The 19,040-nt window shown below is 54.9% G+C and overlaps 1 protein-coding gene across 9 annotated transcripts in view; it reads right to left on the bottom strand.

Moving 5' to 3' along the window:
* Positions 1 to 19,040, bottom strand: part of LOC114660960 (myosin phosphatase Rho-interacting protein-like) — a 198,275-nt gene that overhangs the window by 55,574 nt on the left and 123,661 nt on the right. For 3 of the 9 annotated variants that reach the window (XM_028813997.2, XM_051934115.1, XM_028814000.2), the window contains 8 exons: positions 9,774 to 9,921; positions 9,458 to 9,563; positions 9,218 to 9,377; positions 6,330 to 6,437; positions 6,104 to 6,190; positions 5,012 to 5,174; positions 4,186 to 4,271; positions 665 to 2,684 (listed from right to left, as the gene is read on the bottom strand). In XM_028813997.2, coding sequence (XP_028669830.2) covers positions 2,613 to 2,684; positions 4,186 to 4,271; positions 5,012 to 5,174; positions 6,104 to 6,190; positions 6,330 to 6,437; positions 9,218 to 9,377; positions 9,458 to 9,563; positions 9,774 to 9,921 — 930 coding nt within the window. In that variant the 3' untranslated portion in view covers positions 665 to 2,612. Of the gene's footprint in view, positions 1 to 664; positions 2,685 to 3,692; positions 3,893 to 4,185; positions 4,272 to 5,011; positions 5,175 to 6,103; positions 6,191 to 6,329; positions 6,438 to 9,217; positions 9,378 to 9,457; positions 9,564 to 9,773; positions 9,922 to 13,504; positions 17,055 to 19,040 lie in introns of those variants that run through there. The other 6 variants (XM_028813998.2, XM_028814001.2, XR_007936302.1 and 3 more) reach the window with 5 other exon arrangements.

The following is a 19,040-nucleotide window of genomic DNA, read 5'->3' as shown; positions in this document are numbered from 1 at the left end:
TTGAGGCTTCTCCAGACCATCAGAATTCCTCCATGGACGCTGGAATCCAACATGATGCCGCAGTGATGGAGGACGTCCACAGCCGTGAGCTTCGTTCCTGTCGCCCACCACTTTCAGGTCTTTAGTTGTCTCTCTGGGCTTCTTTCTGTTACTCTACGAGACCACTAAACACTGACGTCATCTCAGCAGGGTCCTCACACCACCAAGTCCTATCCAGTCACTGACGTGCGGACCCCCTAACACTTCCTGATGACAGGCTCGCAGTGGAGTCTTCGTTTGTTTTTAATTGGTCAACACAGCTCTAAGCCACACCTCCAGTCTCATGCGATTGGTTGGACTGCAGGTCTGCTCACTCCCACCTCACCTGACCTGAAGCTCTGAATGACGTGTGCTGCCATCTTAATAAACAGATGAAGGTCAGGCATCTCCAGGGGGGTCTCGTACACAACAACCCACCCCCTGGCAGGTGCCACCTGCCTTCATGCATCAGTTGGCCACATGCAGCTGGGGTGTTTAACGAAAGACCACAAGGTGGACACCACAGTCACAAATCTTGGATTCAGTTTGCAGGTCATGGGACTCACTGTGGGCACTTTGGGGGGTCAGTGCCCCCAGGTCAGTGCAGGGCATGCTGGAGATGAACCCGCAAGGAGGAGGCCACAGCAGAGGTGCAAAAATACTTTTATTACTGTTGAGGTTATAAGAAGTTGGACTTTTGTATTTACATCATAAAAATGATGCCATGTGGGCATCACAAGCATCTAACAGAAACGATACAATCGGGGATATCATCATAATAAATACTGCAGCGCCAGGACTTGAAAATCACAAAGAACGCTAAATGAAGTGGCGTCAGGCGGCACAACACACAAGTGCTCTGCCATACCCATGGGCAGCAGGAGGCTCCAAAGACGGACCACCGCACCACCTGGCATGACGGCTGAAGCAAAAGCATCGCGTAAAAGGGGAAGGTCAAAGCTGAGGTGGGCAGGTCCACCTATCAAGAGCCATCAGCAGTGCCAGGCTCGGCCTCGTCTCATTTGACACTCTGAAGTCTGCTGCTCATCTGGCATTCAAATTAAAACTGGTGTGGTTGGCACAGCGTAGCGTCACCCACCCAACCTTTACAGACGATGGCGAGGGTCTCTCTCAATATCAATGGGGCTGCCAGCCATTTTCTGCACCTGTCGCCACCACGCAGAGGACAGCGGTGACCCAGACGTCTGCCCACAGTGGACGCCACTTGGCTGGCGTTTTATTTAAATTGTAGAAAATACGATGGGAGCAGAAAGGGTGGGAATGACTGGTGGCACCACTTTAGGACATTGGGGGTGCCACCCCACAGCAGCCATGTCACTCCAGGGTGAGACGAGGAAAACAAAATGTGGGCTGCAGTGGGCCCCGCGTCACGTACAGCAGGCGTTAGGGAGCCCCCCCCATCCACTCTTCTGTCATTGCCAGCCATTGGAATTCCACCACCAGCTGGCCAATCGGCCAACCCACTGCTCATCGACCCACCGTGACAGAGCCCGTCGCCATGGCATGGCTAGCACTGACCACCAGTCCTCCAGACTTGGCCATGTCCCCGATGCCCTCCTGAGCCACACGCAGAGACCAACGAGACAAAACGACTGCCTCACCCCCTCCTGTGCGATGCCAGTGCTGCCATCTAAGTGCCGATGGATCAAAGCGGCCACTGGCATGACTGCCACAGACACCAACAAAGACAACACACAGACAAAGCAGTCAGAGTGACGTCACCAATTGAGGACCCTAAAAGGAGACAAAGGCCAGTGTGGACTGAGACCCTCGCACTGCCAGCGGCCCTGGATGGCATGAAGGAACAACACGTGGCAGGGTTGGACAGCTGGAGGGCAGCACCAAGGAAGAGGGGCACATGGCCTCCAAGGTGTCACCACCTGCTCCGAGGGTCTTGTTTGTGTGGATTAGGGGGGTCAGTGTAACAAAATAGGGTGGCCGCTGCCCACCATTGCCCCCCAACTCGCCACTCTGAGCAGCACCTGAACCCACCGATCAGCAAGGGGGTCTCTCTGTGATGTCACCAAAATAAAAAGAAAAAGGTCAACGTACAAAAATAATAACCCACGCGGACCTCCGCAGTGCTCGCCCACCATCACGTGACCAGTCACACTACACCCACGGGTGGGTACAAAGGGGGCACCAGACAGCACAAACGTCACCCCAATTAAAAAGCCCCCATTTAGCGACCCTGACGTTCCTTCAGACGGCCCCTGGCACCGCACTGCAACACGTTCTTTTAAAATCAAATTTCAGCGATAAAACAAAATTTTACTTCCAGCAGTACATAAAAAAAAAAAAAAGCAACCAAGGGCCGCTCGTAGAGGTGCCACCCGACCCCATCGCCCCCCGCATGAGGGTCTCCTCAGAGACTCCAAGTCACGCATGAGAATCCAGACGGAAACCAAAACGCCCGCCGCGTGTCAGCCGTCACTTTAAGGGCCATGCTGGGCAGCAGCAGAACAAAAGGCAGGCTGACGGGTGCCAGCCTCCAGAACGCCAGCCTACTGCACGCTTGAGGAGCGAGGGCAGAGGCGGGCAGACGCGCCAGTCCTGTGTGGCACTCGGTGACCTCAGACCTTCTTGGAGTCCATGGCTTCAAACAGCTTCAGGCGCTCCTGCACCGTCAGGCCCTCCTTTAAGCTCTGCAAAGAAAAGGAGACACGTGATGAGCCGAGGACCCCCGGGGGGGCCCGCTGAGACGCTGCCTAGGCCTGCCACCCGACTGGTGCCAACAAAGTGCTCAATCATGCCATGCTGCTTTTCCTCTGCAATGAGAGAAAGAGGTTGTCCGGAACAAGTCTGTGTCCTGGCAAAATGCGGGCACCCTGCCTGGTGAACGAGGGAGGGTTAGAGGAGTGGGCGAGGTGGCAAACCTACAGCGGTAGTAACATCAGCACATCGCAGGTGGGCACACAGGTTAGTGGGACATGCTGCAGAGAATGAAATTATTACCACAAGGGGGCAGCAGCCCAGGGGAGCCGCTGCATGCGGGTATGCTGGGACTGGCACAGGGCACACAGCAGCAGCTCCCCATGGACAGAAGAGGCTGGCAGACTCATTTAAAGGGTACCCCCTGAAACTTAACTGGCCATCAAAACCCCCACGCAAGGCAACCAAGATAAAAAGACCACCTAACATGGGGAGGCTGGCAGAAGGCAGACACCCCACCCATAGTGCTGTGAAAAAGTATTTGCCCCCGTCCTAATCTAGAGGTCTGAAGTTAGTACTGAAAAGCAGTGGGCAGAGCGGACACCCTCGTCACCCCAGTGGTGGCCCACCTGTCATTCCAGGAGGCTTTGGGGGTCACGCAGGGGGTTTCTTTTCTTTCACGTTTCCTCTATGAAGCCCCCTGAACGCTGAGCTTAGCTGAGGCTCCAGAGGCCTGCACTTCTTTGGTTGCCCACCTGGGACCCTCGGAGATGCTGTGCCTTTGGGCTCATTTTGGTAGGGTCTGCCTTTCCGGGGGGGGGGGGGTTCAATTACCTTTTCACACAGACAATGCAGGTGTCCCCTTTGTCACACGGCGGACCTCCGCATCAGCCATCACACAGGAAGACCCATGGCCTGGTCAGCCAGCATCCTCCGATGGCGCCAGGTGGGCGCTGTGCTGGCCGTCCCTGCCCATTTCCTGCCCTCCACTCTTAAGTTACTGTCAGGTGTGCCTGGGCCTCTCCAGACAGCGAAAGCAGCACAAGAAACAAAGAAAAAGGTCAGCGTGAGGCGGCAGGAGGCACAGCAAGATGGAGGTGAGCATGCAGGAGGTGACATGCGGTGGGTGGCGCGTTACCTACATCAGCGAGAACCCATCAGGTGCCAGTCAGCTGTCCCATGAGACCTGCTCAGTATCGGACTGTCGGAGCAAAAGGTGCAAGTCAGCAGAGAGCATTATGAGCAGAGCGGGGGGCACATCAAATGAGCCTCAAGGTGAGTTGGCACACAGAGGGTCACATGTGCAGACATGATGACAACAAGTAGAGGGTGGCCTCTGGGGACAGCCAGGAGCCCACCAGGACACAACCCCTCAAACCTGCTGGGCCCAGAGCTCCGCTGGCCATCAGCTTGACAGGAAAGCTGGAGATGGCAGAAAGGACTAAAGGAGGGAGAGGGGGGGGGGGGGGGCAAAGGATGGCAGTGGGGACCCACCTTGGACCGCGAGCTTCTCGTCTGGCGGCTGGCGCTCGCCCGCTCCTTCTTGAGGAAATCAGGGTTGCTCTTTGACTTCATGATGTCTGCGAGAGGAAAAAAGAGAAAACACCTGAGTGGCATCTGTGAGTCGTGGGCCTTTGAAGTCACTTGAGCCCCCCCACCGGGGACCACCAGCCGAGCCGTGGAGGTCAGCGTCACCCTTTACTCCATGAAGACGTGGGACTGAACAGGGTGCCATCGTCACCACCGACTTGGGATGGCCGTGAAGTGGCACGTTTGGTCGTGGCGAGTGGTCCTCGGGATGTGACGCAGCGCCCAATCGCTAAGGCCCTTCACAGGAGGCGACTCGCTTGTCGTTTAATGACTTGGGGGTCCCGATTAAGAAAGACACCGAGAGTGGGCCGTGACAGCTGGACTGTCTGAAGACCCCCGTCCTGAAGTGCCGGTAGTTTATTACGTATATAAAGACCCCACATCTTCAGTGCACCTCCCTTAGTCTCCACCAGGGGTCCCTAAAGCCTTCTTTCTGTGGTACGCCAATCCACAAGACCACAGACTGCGTGATGATTAGAAATTAAGAACTTCATTCAGGGGGCACAACACCTGGAGGGGCTGCACTCAGGTATGTCACGTTAGGGTCCTGAAGTTCAACGTGCAGGCCGCCCACACAAAATCTAAACGCAGGCGGCCTCGGGACCACCGACAACGAGGCTACCAGATTTACGAGTCGCACCTTCACACATTTCATTCATTTTCAATCGTCTCCGGCAGCGGCGCCCACATGTGTGTGGCATAGAGAGAGAGAGGGTGGCACGACTCTTACCATATCCAGACATGGCACCACTGCCCCCGGCGGTGTCCCCCAGAGCCTCAGTGGCTACGATGAGCTGCTCCTTCAGCTTGCTGATGTCACAGTCGGCCTTGGCCTTGGCGATGCTCAGCTCCGTGTAGATGTCCTTGTATTTGTCCGTCGCGTACTTCTTATCCTTTAGTGAACAAGAGTGGGGGGTCAAATAGCAATCAGTGAGCACCCAAAAAAGTCATGCCCACCACCCACCATCACTTCACCTAATGATTGTGGATGCCAGCTTAAGAGTCCGTGCCAGGCAGACTGGCGCCACCCCCTGCATATTATGAAATGACCAGCTGGCAGGAGGTGAATGTGAAAGGCGAGCAGGAAACAAGAACCCAACAGTGCAGTACATCACCGGCATGCCCTGGCACTGAACTTGGGGCATAATGCTCAAGAGGGGTCTAAAGCAGTGGATGGCACACTCACCTCTGCCAACTCTGGATGACAGTGAAGCAGAGATGTGCAGTTTGGGTCAGCAAACCCCAGAATGCCAAGGAAAGCCTCACAAAAGTCACACAAGGCAGCAGGTCAGGTGTGCCAGTTTGGGGACAGTGACAGGCCTCCGATATCTAAACGTTTGCTCATAACTGTCTCACATGCTCAGTCCATGAAACGGTGGCACTGGCACCACGGGGCAGCTCGAGAGCCACCCTTACGGACAGCCACATGCGACTCTGGCAGATCACACAGCCTTCTGTTGGCATCAAACACAGAGACGCCAATCAGAATGTCTCGGGGTCTCGTGTTGGCAGTACCACCACACAATGAAGCACCTTGTGAAATGGATGTGCGGCACAACATTCAGGGACACGGTGGCACGGGAGTCCAAGAGAGAACGTCGCTGCACTGCGCACACCTGCCAAGCGTCTCTCTCTGTCCTGCACCCACAGCCACCAGGGCGGTATGAGTGTGACGGTCCTTTGTCACCAGCACAGCCAAATACAAAAACTGCAGGCATGGAGGTCTCCCTCAGCAGGGTGGCACAGCGTGTGGTCAGACTGGACTTTGAGAAGTGCAGCCCCTCACGGCTCATCAAGAAGGTCCAAGTGCCCCCCCACTCACCTTCAGGGCGGTCTGCAGCTCGTCTTTCAGCGAGTGGATCTCCTGCTTCAGGTATTGGATTTCAGATTCCTTGACCCGCAATAAAACCTAAAAGACACACAAAAATGAAGACCTCCAGGTGTGGCGGACTGGGGGGCACAAAGCCAAAGGCACAGTGGGGGGCACAAAGGACAAGACAGAAAATAAAAAGGACTACAAGGACGAGGCGGCAGGATTCGGGCATCACCTCCAGCTCATACGAGTCCTTCCCCTGCGTCAGAGGAACGTCGCCACCCTCGCCAGTGATGCAGGAGCGCAGGCGGGTGATCTCAGCTGCCAGCCGGGTGTTCAGCTCCTACAACATAAAATATGAGACGCGGTCAATCGATAAAAAGGTGCTTCCCTGGCCCTGGCGCAGGAGGCAATCAGTTCATTAGTGACGGGCACAGCGGAGGACCCCAGTGGAGTCAGTAAGCCCCTCTGCAGGGAACTACTGAAACCTGAAAGTCACAAGAATTAGAATGCCAGTCTGAACGCATACAAGGAATGGCACGCCAAGCGTACAGTGGTGACCAGTCTGGAGACGGACCCCGTGGTGGTCTGCTGCTGCGGTGTTTTTAGGTCTTTGTGCCAGACGTTTGTTTCTCAGGTGCTCTGAAGTAGAATGACGAGCAGGTCAGACGTTTCAAAGGCTTTGATGGACAATCCCGTGAAGTTCATGCACAGCGTTGGCATGACCCTCTTTATGTATCACGACCCCTGCAATTCAGGCTGGCAATCAACTTCTGGGCCCAATCCTGACTGATGGCCGCCACCCATTCTTGCAGAATCACAATTGGTGGGTTTGTGTTTGTCCCCCCGTCTTCTCAATGGCATTGAAGATCTGGGGAGTTTCCTGGCCATGGACCCCAAATGTTGATGTTTGTCCCCCTGAGCCATTTGGTTGTCACTTTGGCCTGCTGCTCCGTCATGTTGGTCACCAGAAGTTGCTCTCAGTTGATGTTTTGCTCCCATTCTTTCTTCAGGGCCCCCCACTGCCTTGGCTGACATGAGTGGTCTCAGGATGCTTTGCTGTTGGCCTGGCACAGGACTGTTGGCAGCGCCGCTCACCTTTTCTTTTTTCTGGATGCCCCAAACAATCAGAGAAAGTGACGAGCCCAGCAGTCCAATCCCAGAATGTCAGTCTGTCCCTGAGGTTTTTCTTGTCTTCTCTGCTGCCCTTCTTGATGCCCACCAGACCACCCTCCACAGGTCTTCTCCTCACTCCCACCTGCCTGCTGCCATTCCTGAGCCAGTTCTGCCCTGGTGGTGCCACCCCTGACCCTGGCACCAAAACATCAACTGAGAGCAACTTCTGCCAACCATCCAACAACAGCTTGGTGACCAACATGACGGAGCACCGGGCCATAAGGCCAAAGTGACAACAAAGTGGCTTGGGGGACAAAACATCAAAATTTGGGGTCCATGGCCAGGAAACTCCCCAGCCTTTAATGCCATTGAGAGCTTGTGGTCAAACAAAAACCCACCAATTTGGATTCTGCAAGAATGGGCAGCTGCCATCAGTCAGGATTGGGCCCAGAAGTTGATTGCCAGCCTGCCAGGTTGAATTGCAGGGGTCTCGATAAAGAAAGGGGGGCCAACGCTGAAAACAAACATCATCTCTTTGTCATTGTCATTCTACTTCAGTGAACCACAGAAACAAACGTCTGACACAAAGACCTACAAACACCAAAGCAGCAGACCACCATGGGGGTCCGTCTCCAGACTTTGGACCACCACTGTACTCGGCCATAAGCTTCCTAAATAGACGTATTGGCAGAATGGGCTCCCCTTCTCACGGTCTGCTGATGAGACCCCCAGCTCAGGTGTGTCCCCCCAGAGGGCTCACTAACTCTGTTTACGTGTGGATGGCGCCCTCTAGTGGCCAGCGAGATGTTTGGCTCCTCCCTGTTAGAGGACAACAGTCAAAGCTGCGTCTGTAGATCTTTGAACAAAAGTCACTTTGATTCAGTCGCTCATCTGTGCTTAAACTGAATGACCTCACATGGAGGATGATGATGATGAGGATGAGTCTGAATGCTGCCATTACACAGAGGTGGCCAACATTACAGTCCACGTGAGGTCGCTGACCTTCAGAAATCACAGCAGACGGACCCACCTGTGGTCATCAGAATACGTCACATAACTCGACCTTCCCTAAAAGCTGGCCGCTCGGTCCCTGGCTATGACGACAGCCTCCAGAGGTTTCAGGTTCCCATCTAGAAGGTTCTTCCGATTTCTCGGTTGGTCGTCACTCTTGAATGTCTGCAGGTTTCCAGTCAGACAGATCAGCACCCGTCGTCCGCCCGCCAGTCAGTTTGTGTGTTTTGGGTGCCTGTCCTGCAGGAGGACCCCTGATCTTCATGTCCCTCCTATTCCTCACTCCGAGGACATTCAGGACCCCCCAGCAGGCCAGCTGTTCTCTCGCTTCAGGGCTTCATCTTGTTGCCACAGAACTTTAATGTTTTTACTGGGTGGGTCTTTTCACATATGTGGGGGTCTCTTCTGCGCTCGGCGTGTGACGTATGGCACGGCTTCAGCCCCCGATCCGACCGCTCAGGTCACCTTTCAGCTCTTTGCCCGTCTGACGTGGTCTTTGGTCAGGTTTCCTCTTTTCCACCACATGCTGGGAGACACTTGGTGGTCCGATGAGCAGCACAAACAGCAATGCCAAGGACTCTTGGGCCCTGTCAACGATGAGGGGGACGTAAAAGGGACCTTGAAGTGTTAGGGATGACCCTGTCACTCGCCCCCGGCGTGGCGCTCCTGCTAATTCATACCCCATTACAATCTGAGTCGTCATTCACATGGGCACCGACAAGTCTTTCCACACACGTCCTCTTACCGTCTGTCTCAAGCACACGAGTGCCCACACAGCAGGGCACCGCTATCAGAACTCGACAGGAGACGCAGCATTAAATACAAAACCCCGAGATGTCAAAGGACCAATCAGGCCGGCCACCTGGGAACATCTCCTGTGACCTCACCAGCTCAGAGCCAATGCAGTTAGTTACCCAGACTCGGGACCTTCAGAGTGACACAAGTCCCCCCAGCCTTCCACTTGATGCCAATCTTAGGCGGCACAGGAGTACATACCTGATTATGGGCATTGAGCTCCTGGTTCTCACGCTGGCACTGTTGGAGGGCCTGCCTCTCGGCCTCCAGGGCCTGTGCCAAGTGGGCGTTCTCCAAACACTTCTGAGAATACTGCTGTGACAAGACCTCCAGCTCCCGGTACAGCGACTGCAGCTCCTCCCTGAAAGGCAAGGGCATCTCAATAAAACAAAAGGCCCGCCAAATGGCTATGGCATCGGACAGCGCCCGCCCACAACTTACTGGTACTGCCTCCTCAGCTCCTCTATGTCTGCACTCATGCCAGTGATCTGAGCGCGTTGGGTCTTCTCCAGTTCCACACGGTGGGCATTCTTCATTGCTTCAATGGCTGCCAGAATAAAAGAAAGGCAGATGAATGGGACCCGCCTGTCTGGCCTTGCCAACCTGGAGCCAGAAGCTGCTCAAAAGCAGACGTCAAGGCCAAAATCGAGCCACAAAGCCCATGGTTTTGGGTGGCATCAAGCATGGCACACTGTAAGAGACACTGGAGTCCCTTCCAGTTAGCATCGCGTGCCTGTGCCAGACAATGATGGCTTACCAGCAATAGTGGCGGCCGTCTCCTCCGCCAGCAGTCGCTCCTTCTCCTCCAGCAGCTTGTCCAGCTCCCTCTGGTGCTGCCTATGGATGTCCTCAATGACCTTCTGGTGGGTCTCCTCCATGGCGGCAAAGCCTCTCTCGCAGGTCGCCTACAAGGCAGGGGGACATCATCATCATCATCATCATGCCACACGCGGACAGCTTCAGCTCAGTTCTTCTTCCTGTTCCTTTTTGTGGGTTGCTTATTGCACTTGTGGTCAGACGAGTTTAGAGTGGAGAACGTGAGCGTCGTGCCAACAGCCACCAGCGTGAGAGTCCAGCACCGCTGCCTACCTAAGCTGATGACTGTGGCGATGTTTCAAGTTTTTGTCAGCAGAAACGGATCGTGGCACACACTCGTCATGCCCAGGATGCCACTGATTCGTCTTATTAGTACCACCTAGCCAGTCACAGGCTGCCAATTCATAAAGAAGGGAGGCTCTGGCACCTCAGCCCAGGTTCAAGCCTTGAGCCCAATGCCTGAAATAAAGTCACAAGTGTCCCCAGCATCAGAGGGCATCTCCAAGGTAAACACGTGTCCTCCCTAACGTGGCCCCCTGCTGCCCTGGCATAAGACGATTCACTGAAATGTCAGCAAGTTTCTCCAGCCTGGACAAAGCAAACTCTAGTGGACTGGCAGGAGGCCTCTCCTTGTGCCATGTGCTGTGCCCCTAACCCCTTGCTGTAAACGCTATCCTCATACAGGCCTTGTCAGGAGCTGGAAGTCTGATGTGAGGTTCACCCAAACTGAAGGAGACCACTTTGTGGGGAGTGAACCTCCCCCGATTATGCCAGGGTGGCAGTCCCCGCCAAGACTCATGGATTTACAGATATGTCATGGCACTGCATTTATCAGCATTTGGAGCAACTGTGATGGTACAGGCCACAAGGCTTTGGGGTGCCAAGATGGTCACGTGTGCTTAATGTAGTGAGGGTCTAACATAACTGTGTGCCCACTATGTGAGGTGGCAGATCTATGTGCAATTTCCTTACAGTCGGTCGCAGTTACTGCCTGCCCAGAGGTGTTTAGGGCATCACACACCAAGGGTTAGGGTTAGGGGACCACTGAGGTAGGACAGGCACCTGGCAAGAATTCTGGGAAAGGACACAGAGGATGTGCCCTGGTCAGCTGAGGGCGACTTTTGAAAGAACGTGCAAGTGGAGGTGAGACACGAGCTTGAGGTGGCCACCCAAGAGCTACAGCTGCCATGGTGAGCTTTATGACGGCGTGACATCACAGACTGTGTTGGGCATCAGCGGGCACAGCCTTGTGGTTTACTTCACTCCTAGCATCTTGACAACAAGGTACACGTGTGACAGGGCTATGTGGCCACAGGCCCCGTAACGGACCGTGCCAAACAAGTGGGCACACTGGGGAGTACCAGACCACAACGTCCCCGAAATCCCCCAAGTCATTACTGACAGATTAAATGGAAATGAAGACTGCAGCACCAAGCACCTGGCACACCCAGCCAACTGAGGGGCAAGTAAGAGGAAGATGACACGCTGGTCAAAGCATGGCAGAGGTGACCTAAAGTGACAAGGCTCTCCTGGAGCAGAACGGCCAACAGAAGTGCACTACAGCTGGTAACACGTTGTGGATGAAGGCAGTGGGGCAGATGACCCCTGGTAGCTGGACCTTCACGGCCACTGCTGCTTCTTCATCAGAAGGCACGTTATGACAATAAGCAGACCATAAAAAGTCAAAGGAAATCAAACCGTCCAATACAAACATTAGGAATGAACGTACAATGGTCTACACTACTGGCACTACCAGCCTGGTGTGTCCTCTGGGGGGTTCAGTCCCCAAAAACCAACACCAGACAACAGATAAACAGGAAGCAGCCATGTGTGTGCGCCAGCCATATAAAGCGTACTAGCATGTTAGTCTATGCTCATCATCATCATCATCATCGGCGGCGGCGGCCATTTTAGAGTGTGCAGACACATGCGAGAAGTGCAGGCAGCGACTCTACTCCTCCGACGTCAATCCATCCTCGCCGAGTTGAGGTCCATGCATGTAGCAGAAGGGACTCCTAACAGTCGGGAGAAGGAAACACGCAAGCAGGGCGAGATCGATAGTCCCTCACAGACTGGGCGTCCTTCATCGCTCAATTTGGACACAACGTGCTGCGCTGATCCTTCTCAACTTAACAGAATCGCTCAGCCTTGGAGCGGCTCGCGTACAGCAGGCACACGGTGACCTTCTCATTCAGAATCGGGCACACGCACAAGTGAGGTGAAGAGGATGGAGGGGCTCGCCAGACTGAATGGCATCTTTGTCATCCAATCGGGGAGCCACCCTGCATGGTCCTGTGGGTTACGCACACCAGAAGGGAGGGCAACGCTGCCAACTCTCAACGCTCGCTCCGAGAGGAAATAGAAGGAGGTCCGCATCTGATTGGTTCAGGGGAGCTCCGGTCTCTCACAAGAGTCTGCCTGCCTGGGATGGGAGAACAATGGAGAAGCTGTCACTGAGGACAATGACAGGTGAGAGAGGAGACCAGGAGAACACGCAGAAACAATTAGACGACGATGACGACCCTTCAGGACTTCATCAGGACCAACCAGCCAAACAGGAGAGGACTCCATAAAAGGAGATTTCATACATCACATTGTGTGTGGGCAGCACTGTGGCACAGTGGGTAGCGCTGCTGCCTGGCAGTAAGGAGACCCGTCTGGGTTCGCTTCCCAGGTCCTCCCCGTGTCTGCGTGGGTTTCCTCCCACAGTCCATAGACATGCAGGTGAGGTGCATTGGCGATTCTAAATGGTCCCTAGTGTGTGCTTGGTGTGTGTTTGTGGGTGTCCTGCGGTGGGTTGGCACCCGGCCCAGGATTTGTTCCTGCCTTGTGCCCTGTGTTGGCTGGCATTGGCTCCAGCAGACCCCCGTGACCCTGTGTTAGGATATAGCGGGTTGGATAATGGATGGATGGAAATTGTGTGTGTGCGTGTGTGTTAGTGCTGTCCTGTGCGCGTATTCAGGCAGGCATGTACACACACGCGGGCACAGACACACGCGGGCACACACGGCAGGACATTTGGGACACGGAGGAGGACACCCAGGAGTTGCCACAGGCAGCTGATGCCTGCTGAGGGATTCCAGTCACTGCTTCAGTTTCCAACTCGTTTGTGACGTTGCTCATCACCTTAATCTTTGGCAGGAGGTGGTCTGCGGGTGGGCACACACACTCTGTGGCAGGTCTGACTGGTCTAACTGGTCTGGAGTTCAATTCGAAACGCTTTGTGTTTGTTTTTGGGTTCTTTACATCGGCAGGACCAGCCCTGAGACAAAGTGCTGTGGCCAAGCGAGAGTGAGGAGAGGAAGAGGAAGGAGACGCACTACTCTACAGCGTGATGGGGTGAGGAAGAGTCAGTCGCACATCACAAGAAAGAGGAGACACGACGCTGCAATGACCGAGTGGGGGGGCTCCAAATCCTCAGGGGGTCTAACTTACAGTTAAGAGGGGCGTCAAATTTCCGGGCTGAATGAGAAACTGGGATTGCTGGGCTCAGCATTATGAGGTACACCAGAGTGAAAGAGACAACAGGAATTCAAAGGAGGACGAGGACCACCATGGCCAACGTCTGCACCCTCCTCTGAACTCGGCGCTGCCTCGACTGGCCTCGGTCATTGCAGCCTAACCATCCACAGGGGTGGAAAGAGAGAATTAAATAAAGTCACGACGGGTAACCTTGAGCTTCTCCAAGTCTGTCTGGTGTCTGTCCCTCAGGCCAAGGAGGTCCCCTTCCAGGTGCTTGTGCTCCACCAGCTCGCCCCTCATGACATCCCGCTGGGTCTCCAGCTCTAGAATCCGTTCCTTCAGGACGGCCATGGCATCCAGGTCCCTCTCCTCCACTAACCGGCGCGCCTCGACTTCAGGTGGGGGACTGGCGAGCTGCTCAGCCCCGTGCCCCTCCAGGCTGGCTCGAGTGTAATGGCCGTGGAGTCGCTGCATTTCTTCTTCGTGGATCTCCTGCAGCTCCAATATGCGCCGGTGAAGGTCCTCTTCCAACGTGCGGATGTGCTGCCTGTGCCGCTCCTCGGCCCGCTCCACGTCACCTTGCATCTCCTCCAGCCTGCGTTGGCTCTCCGCCTCTCCGGCCGCCTGCTTCTGTCGAGCCTCCTGGAGCTCAGACCTGCACTTGTGCTTCAGCTCCTCCATGTCACGGGTGAAGCCTTCCTCCACGTCGAAGAGCTTTTGCTGTTGTCTGGAGATCTCCGACAAGTGCCGGGAGGCTTCCGCTCTTAAAGCCTCATTTTCTTCTTTCAGACGGGCGACAGCCGCTTCATAAGCACACCTCTCCTCCAGCAGGGCCTTGTCGTAGCGCTCCTGGATGGAGGTGATGTTCTTGACGTGCTCTTGGCACAGAACCTCCATGCTGCCATAAGCGTCCTTGCACTGCCTCAGCTCCTCGTCATGCTGGACTCTCAGCTTGCACGCCACGTAGGCGATCTGGGCCTGAACGACGGCCTCTCGCACCACGACAGACGAACTTCTGCAGAGCGCGTCGGGGATCCCGTGAGCGGCCCAAGCAAACGTCTGAGGGGTGAACGGCGACTCGATGTCCCGAGACAAAGGCTGCAGGAGCTGGGCCTGGCGTCTAAGGGCAGCGGCAAACTTCTCGCCACCTCTCGCCTCTCCTCTGCCACGGCTGCCATCCTGCCCGAGGTGCTTCTCCACCACTTGCACTGCTAAGCTATGGGCCTCCTGCATTTGAATTTGCTCGGCGTAGGGTGCGAGTTCAGGCGGAGTGATGTCGGCCAAGAGAGCGGCCTCGCCGACTGCTCCTCGGACACCCTGGTGCTGGCGGCTCTTAACCTGGCCTTTGGGCTCCTCCATCTGTCTCTGGTACAAGAGCTTCAGATGCTGCAGTCTCAGAGACGATTCACTCGTGACGCGGGCCGCCCAGACGGCACGGTCTGCCATTTGCTCTTCTAACGTCCCACTCCGGGACTCCCCGTCTCCCTCGGCCCACAACTCACTTTCCCAAACCAACTTCTGCGTTAAGACATCTGCATAGGCTGCGGCGGTCTGCTTGCTATTCTCCAACTTACCGACTTCTTGTGAGGTTTCACTTTCCACGGAGGCGGCCATTTTATTCAGTAAAAGTGCTTCAAAAGCCAACATTCTGGTCAAGACGTTCATCTTGTCCTCGGTGGAAGCGACGCTGGCGGTGGCCTCTCGGCCGTTCAACATACACTCCTCTAACAATGCGCCCTGCTGCTTCAGGCACTTCGTGGCGTTCACCAGTTCGTCACTGGCCTCTTGCAACATACAGTGCAGCGTGCCAACCTCAACGCCCTGCTGGCACCCGAGCACCTGCTGGATCTTCTCCCGACTCGACTCTATACTGGCGAGAGCCTTTTCACAGATCCCCGTGGCGACTCCCATTCGGCATCGGGCCTCTTGCAGGACGGACACGTGTGTGTCCACTTCTCCCTGCAGCTCGGCCTTCAGCCCGGCTATCTCGGACAGACTTGCGTCAAGATGCTGGCGCAGCTCGTGCTCCGTTTGGGCCCAGCGGCTCTGCTGCTCCATCACCGAGTCCAGCCGTCGGCTCTGCTCCTCTTCCACTTTCAGAGTTATTTCTTTCAGCTTCTCTTCGGTCACATACAGTTTTTCCTCCAGGGAATGGATGACGGAGATGAACCTTCCAGGATCGCCTTCGGTTGAAGTGAATGGGCTCCTGTCTAACGTGGACCCACCCTGACTGGCATCAGAAGATGCGTTACTGGCCAACGGCTTGTCTCCCTCGTATTTCTGGCAGTAGATGCTGGCAAACCGTATCCTCTGTCTTTTACAAACGGAGGCGTCGGGGTCACTTTCTGCTTTTGCTCCGACGCCTTCCTTTGGCGGCGAGGAGATCTGTGAGGACTTCACGCCACTGTCGTGCTCACTACAAGCACCTTGTACTTGCAGCTCATAATAGCTCACCTGCGGCTCCTCGACACGCAACTCCGCCGCTGCCAGTTTGCCCTCTCGGCCGTCTAACTGGCTTATCAGTTCTTCCTTTGCCCGCAGCTTACTCTCCGTTTCCTCCAAGCTACTCCCCAGCGCCGCCATTTTAACGAGGGCCTCATTGAGGTCTCGGTCCTTCTTCTCCACCAGTCTGTCGTACCTCATTTGGACTTCTTTGATCTCCACCTCCTTCTCTCTGAGGACTTGATGCACCTTCTGGATCTCCTCGGACACTTTCTCATAGGAGTGCTCCAGGTTGTAGTAGTCGGTCTCCTCCGTCTTCAGTCGGGATTGCAGTTTGAGCGCCTCGCCGTCTGCCTCCGATAACTGATGGATCAGCTCCTGGCACTTGCACTCCAGCTGATCTTTCTCCATCTGCAGGTCTCGCATGTTCTGCGTGAGCTTTTGAATGCTGGTGTTTTTGGTCAGCAATTCCTCCTCCAGATGGTGGACAATCTCGCTGTATTCCAGAGTAGCACTTCGCTTTTCCTTCTGCGCATCTTCTCTCTGGCATTCTGCCTTTTGCAGCCTCTCCTCAAAGTCCCGAACCTTCTCCTCAGCCTCCCGAAGGCTCCGACTCAGAGCCTCCTTCTCCTTCTCGTGGCTCTCCTTCACAAAGTCGTAGGATTTCTGTCGCCGTTCCTCGTTTAGCACACGCGCCTGTTCCATGGCTGCCAGCTGCTTGGTGGCCTCAGTCAGTCGACCCTGCAGCTTCAGGGCGTCTTTCTGGTGGTCTCTCTGCAAGGCCTGCTGTCTCTCCAGGTCCCGGAGAGCTTGGCTCTTCTCTAACAAAAGGGCCTCCACCTCCCTCAGCCTGGCCTCACTCTCCTTCAGCTGGGACTGCAGGGTCTCTCCATCGTGCTCCCACTCCCCGGCCCGCTCCTTAAACTTGTCCTGCTCAGCCTGAAGCTCTCGCCGCATCTTTCCGACGGTTTGCTCACTTGCGTCGATTTCTGCCATGGCGTTGCTGAGCTTATCCTGCAGCTTCTGAATCTCCAGCTCCCGCTGTCGGATGATCTCCTTGACTTGTCCGTAGTTTTGCTTCAAGGTCTGTACCTGCTGGTTTGTAAGGTCTTGGCGCTGGCGCTGGGAGTCGAGCTCAGTTTGAAGGTCTTGGTTTAATTTATGGAGTCTGTGCCAAGCACCCATCTGCGTGGCGTCAGTCTTTAAAAGATTGATTAGACAGACAGACAGACAGACAGGTTAGTAACACTCTTTGATTTCAAAAGCAGAGCGTCACATCTCTGACTGGACCAGAAATTAGCACATAACACAAAAAAAAATAAAGAAGAAAGTGGAGAAAACTTGGAGCTGTGCTTCGGCTTCATTTAAACATAAAAAGACTACGCTGGGCCACCAGGAACCCAAAGCGGCGCCAGGCGTAACGTCAATGCTCTTGTTGTAATTAACGGAGAATGGGCCCGTTCACCGGTCACAAGTCATACAGACCACCAACCTGGCAGGAGGGCACTTGATAGGTCTGCCCTGAAGACGGACGAAGCTCAAAGGTCCCTTGGCTGTCAAGGAGTTTCTAAGTTTGTGACAAACCCACAGACAACGAACTTTAACCTCAATGACGCCAAAGCTGGCAGAGCCAAACGTGCGAAGAAGAAAACTTCACGGTCCAGTCAGGCGCCCTCTTGATCTGGTCTGCTGGAGTTTATACTGGTAAGCTGGCTTGGCCTGTCCAACTAAACTGGACTGGGTGCAAGTTTCATCTTCATCTTCCTCTTCCTGCAGCTGGGATGGCAGATCTGACCAAAGTGTAAATCGTCTTTCCCAACACCACAGAAGGGATGGCCAATGTGTATCTGGAAGGCATTCGGTCTCCTAACCGCCTGTACGTCAAGCTGTCTGCGCTAAGGCCTTGTGGTGGATGGTCAGGGCCCTCACCCGGCTAGGATGCCCCTGTGATGGGAAGGACCGGGGTGAGGGCACATTCTAGTCAGTACCTCCCCCGAAACATGAGAGGGCAACCCTCCCTGGCTCGCAGCGGGGCCACAGGTTTGGCGCTTAGAAGCTCAACCCTGCTGGGGCTCGTGGCCACCACCAGGGGGCGCCTGGACAGTTCCTGAGCCCTGGAAGTGCTGCCAGAAGAACATCTGGGAACACTTCTGGGTGAGCTACAAAGTGGGCCGCCTCACTCCATTCGAGGAGCCAGAGTCGGGAGGAGTGGAGGCAGGCGAAGGACAGAAGAAGAAGAAGAGGAAGAAGCAAAGGCTTCTGGGCCGGACTGGAAATGGCTACTTATGTGCTGTACGCTGGCCCACCTAAATAAACCGTGGGCTGTGTGGCAAACTTGGGTCCTGCCTGTCTGTGTCGGGTCAGGGCAGCTGTACCCAACTTGGGCTTCACAGCCTAAATGCCCCCCTTCTTCATAACCTCATTACGGCTGAGCTGCCACTGGTAGGCATTGCTTGTGTGATGCCCACTAAATCAGTTAAAGCACAGCGGGCAGACAGCAGCCCTCTTCATCACGGCAAGAACTCGTCTCCGACTCCGACACAACTGACACACTGGGTATGGCCAACTGGTTCTCGGTCTGAAACCAGCATCACTGAGATGCACCTCTCCCAGTACACACAATATGCCAGGGATGCGCATCCATCATAAGAGGGCTTACTGAGATGGGCACGCGGACTACGGGGCTTCTTTGTGTGTGCGCAGATGCACAAGTGCTAGAGGGGCTGGTTGATGGACCGGGCAAAATGTACAAGCGTCACCCACCAAGAGAATGTAAAGACGACAAGTAAGAGGCCTCTCCGAACAGCAGACAAAGCACAGCTTGAAGCTTTCATTGGCTCCTGACTTCATTTGAGGAGCACATGCAGAATAGCAACATGGCAAAGATGTGACATCTCGGCTGAGACGTTAGTCGCATTGCATGCTTAACACCGTTACCATGCGATTCAGTGCAGTCAGTCATCTCGACGACTGCGACACCAGCAGCAGATCTTCATTTCTAGGAGCACCAGCAGGAACTCCCAGTTACAACAGTTATGTGCCCTAAGAGCAAGAGGCCGGAGGGAGCGGGCAGGCGATCTCTACACTTCCGCCTGGCACAACTTCCTTGGGGTGTGGCTACCTAAGCTGTCAGTAAGCTGCCCGCTATAACAACACTTTAAATTCCGTCTGCCATTACTAACTGGATCACAGAGACTGGGGTGAACATTAAATAGGAAAGAGTCCCCTAAATCAGAATTAGGAAACCATCGGCAGTGGGAAGAGCAGCCAACTACAAACATGTCGGGCTCCTCCACACCTGAAA

This window comes from Erpetoichthys calabaricus, chromosome 11 (genome assembly GCF_900747795.2).
Source record: "Erpetoichthys calabaricus chromosome 11, fErpCal1.3, whole genome shotgun sequence".
In the NCBI taxonomy this organism is placed as follows: Eukaryota; Metazoa; Chordata; class Cladistia; order Polypteriformes; family Polypteridae; genus Erpetoichthys; species Erpetoichthys calabaricus.
This window is presented reverse-complemented; position numbering and strand designations above follow the sequence as displayed.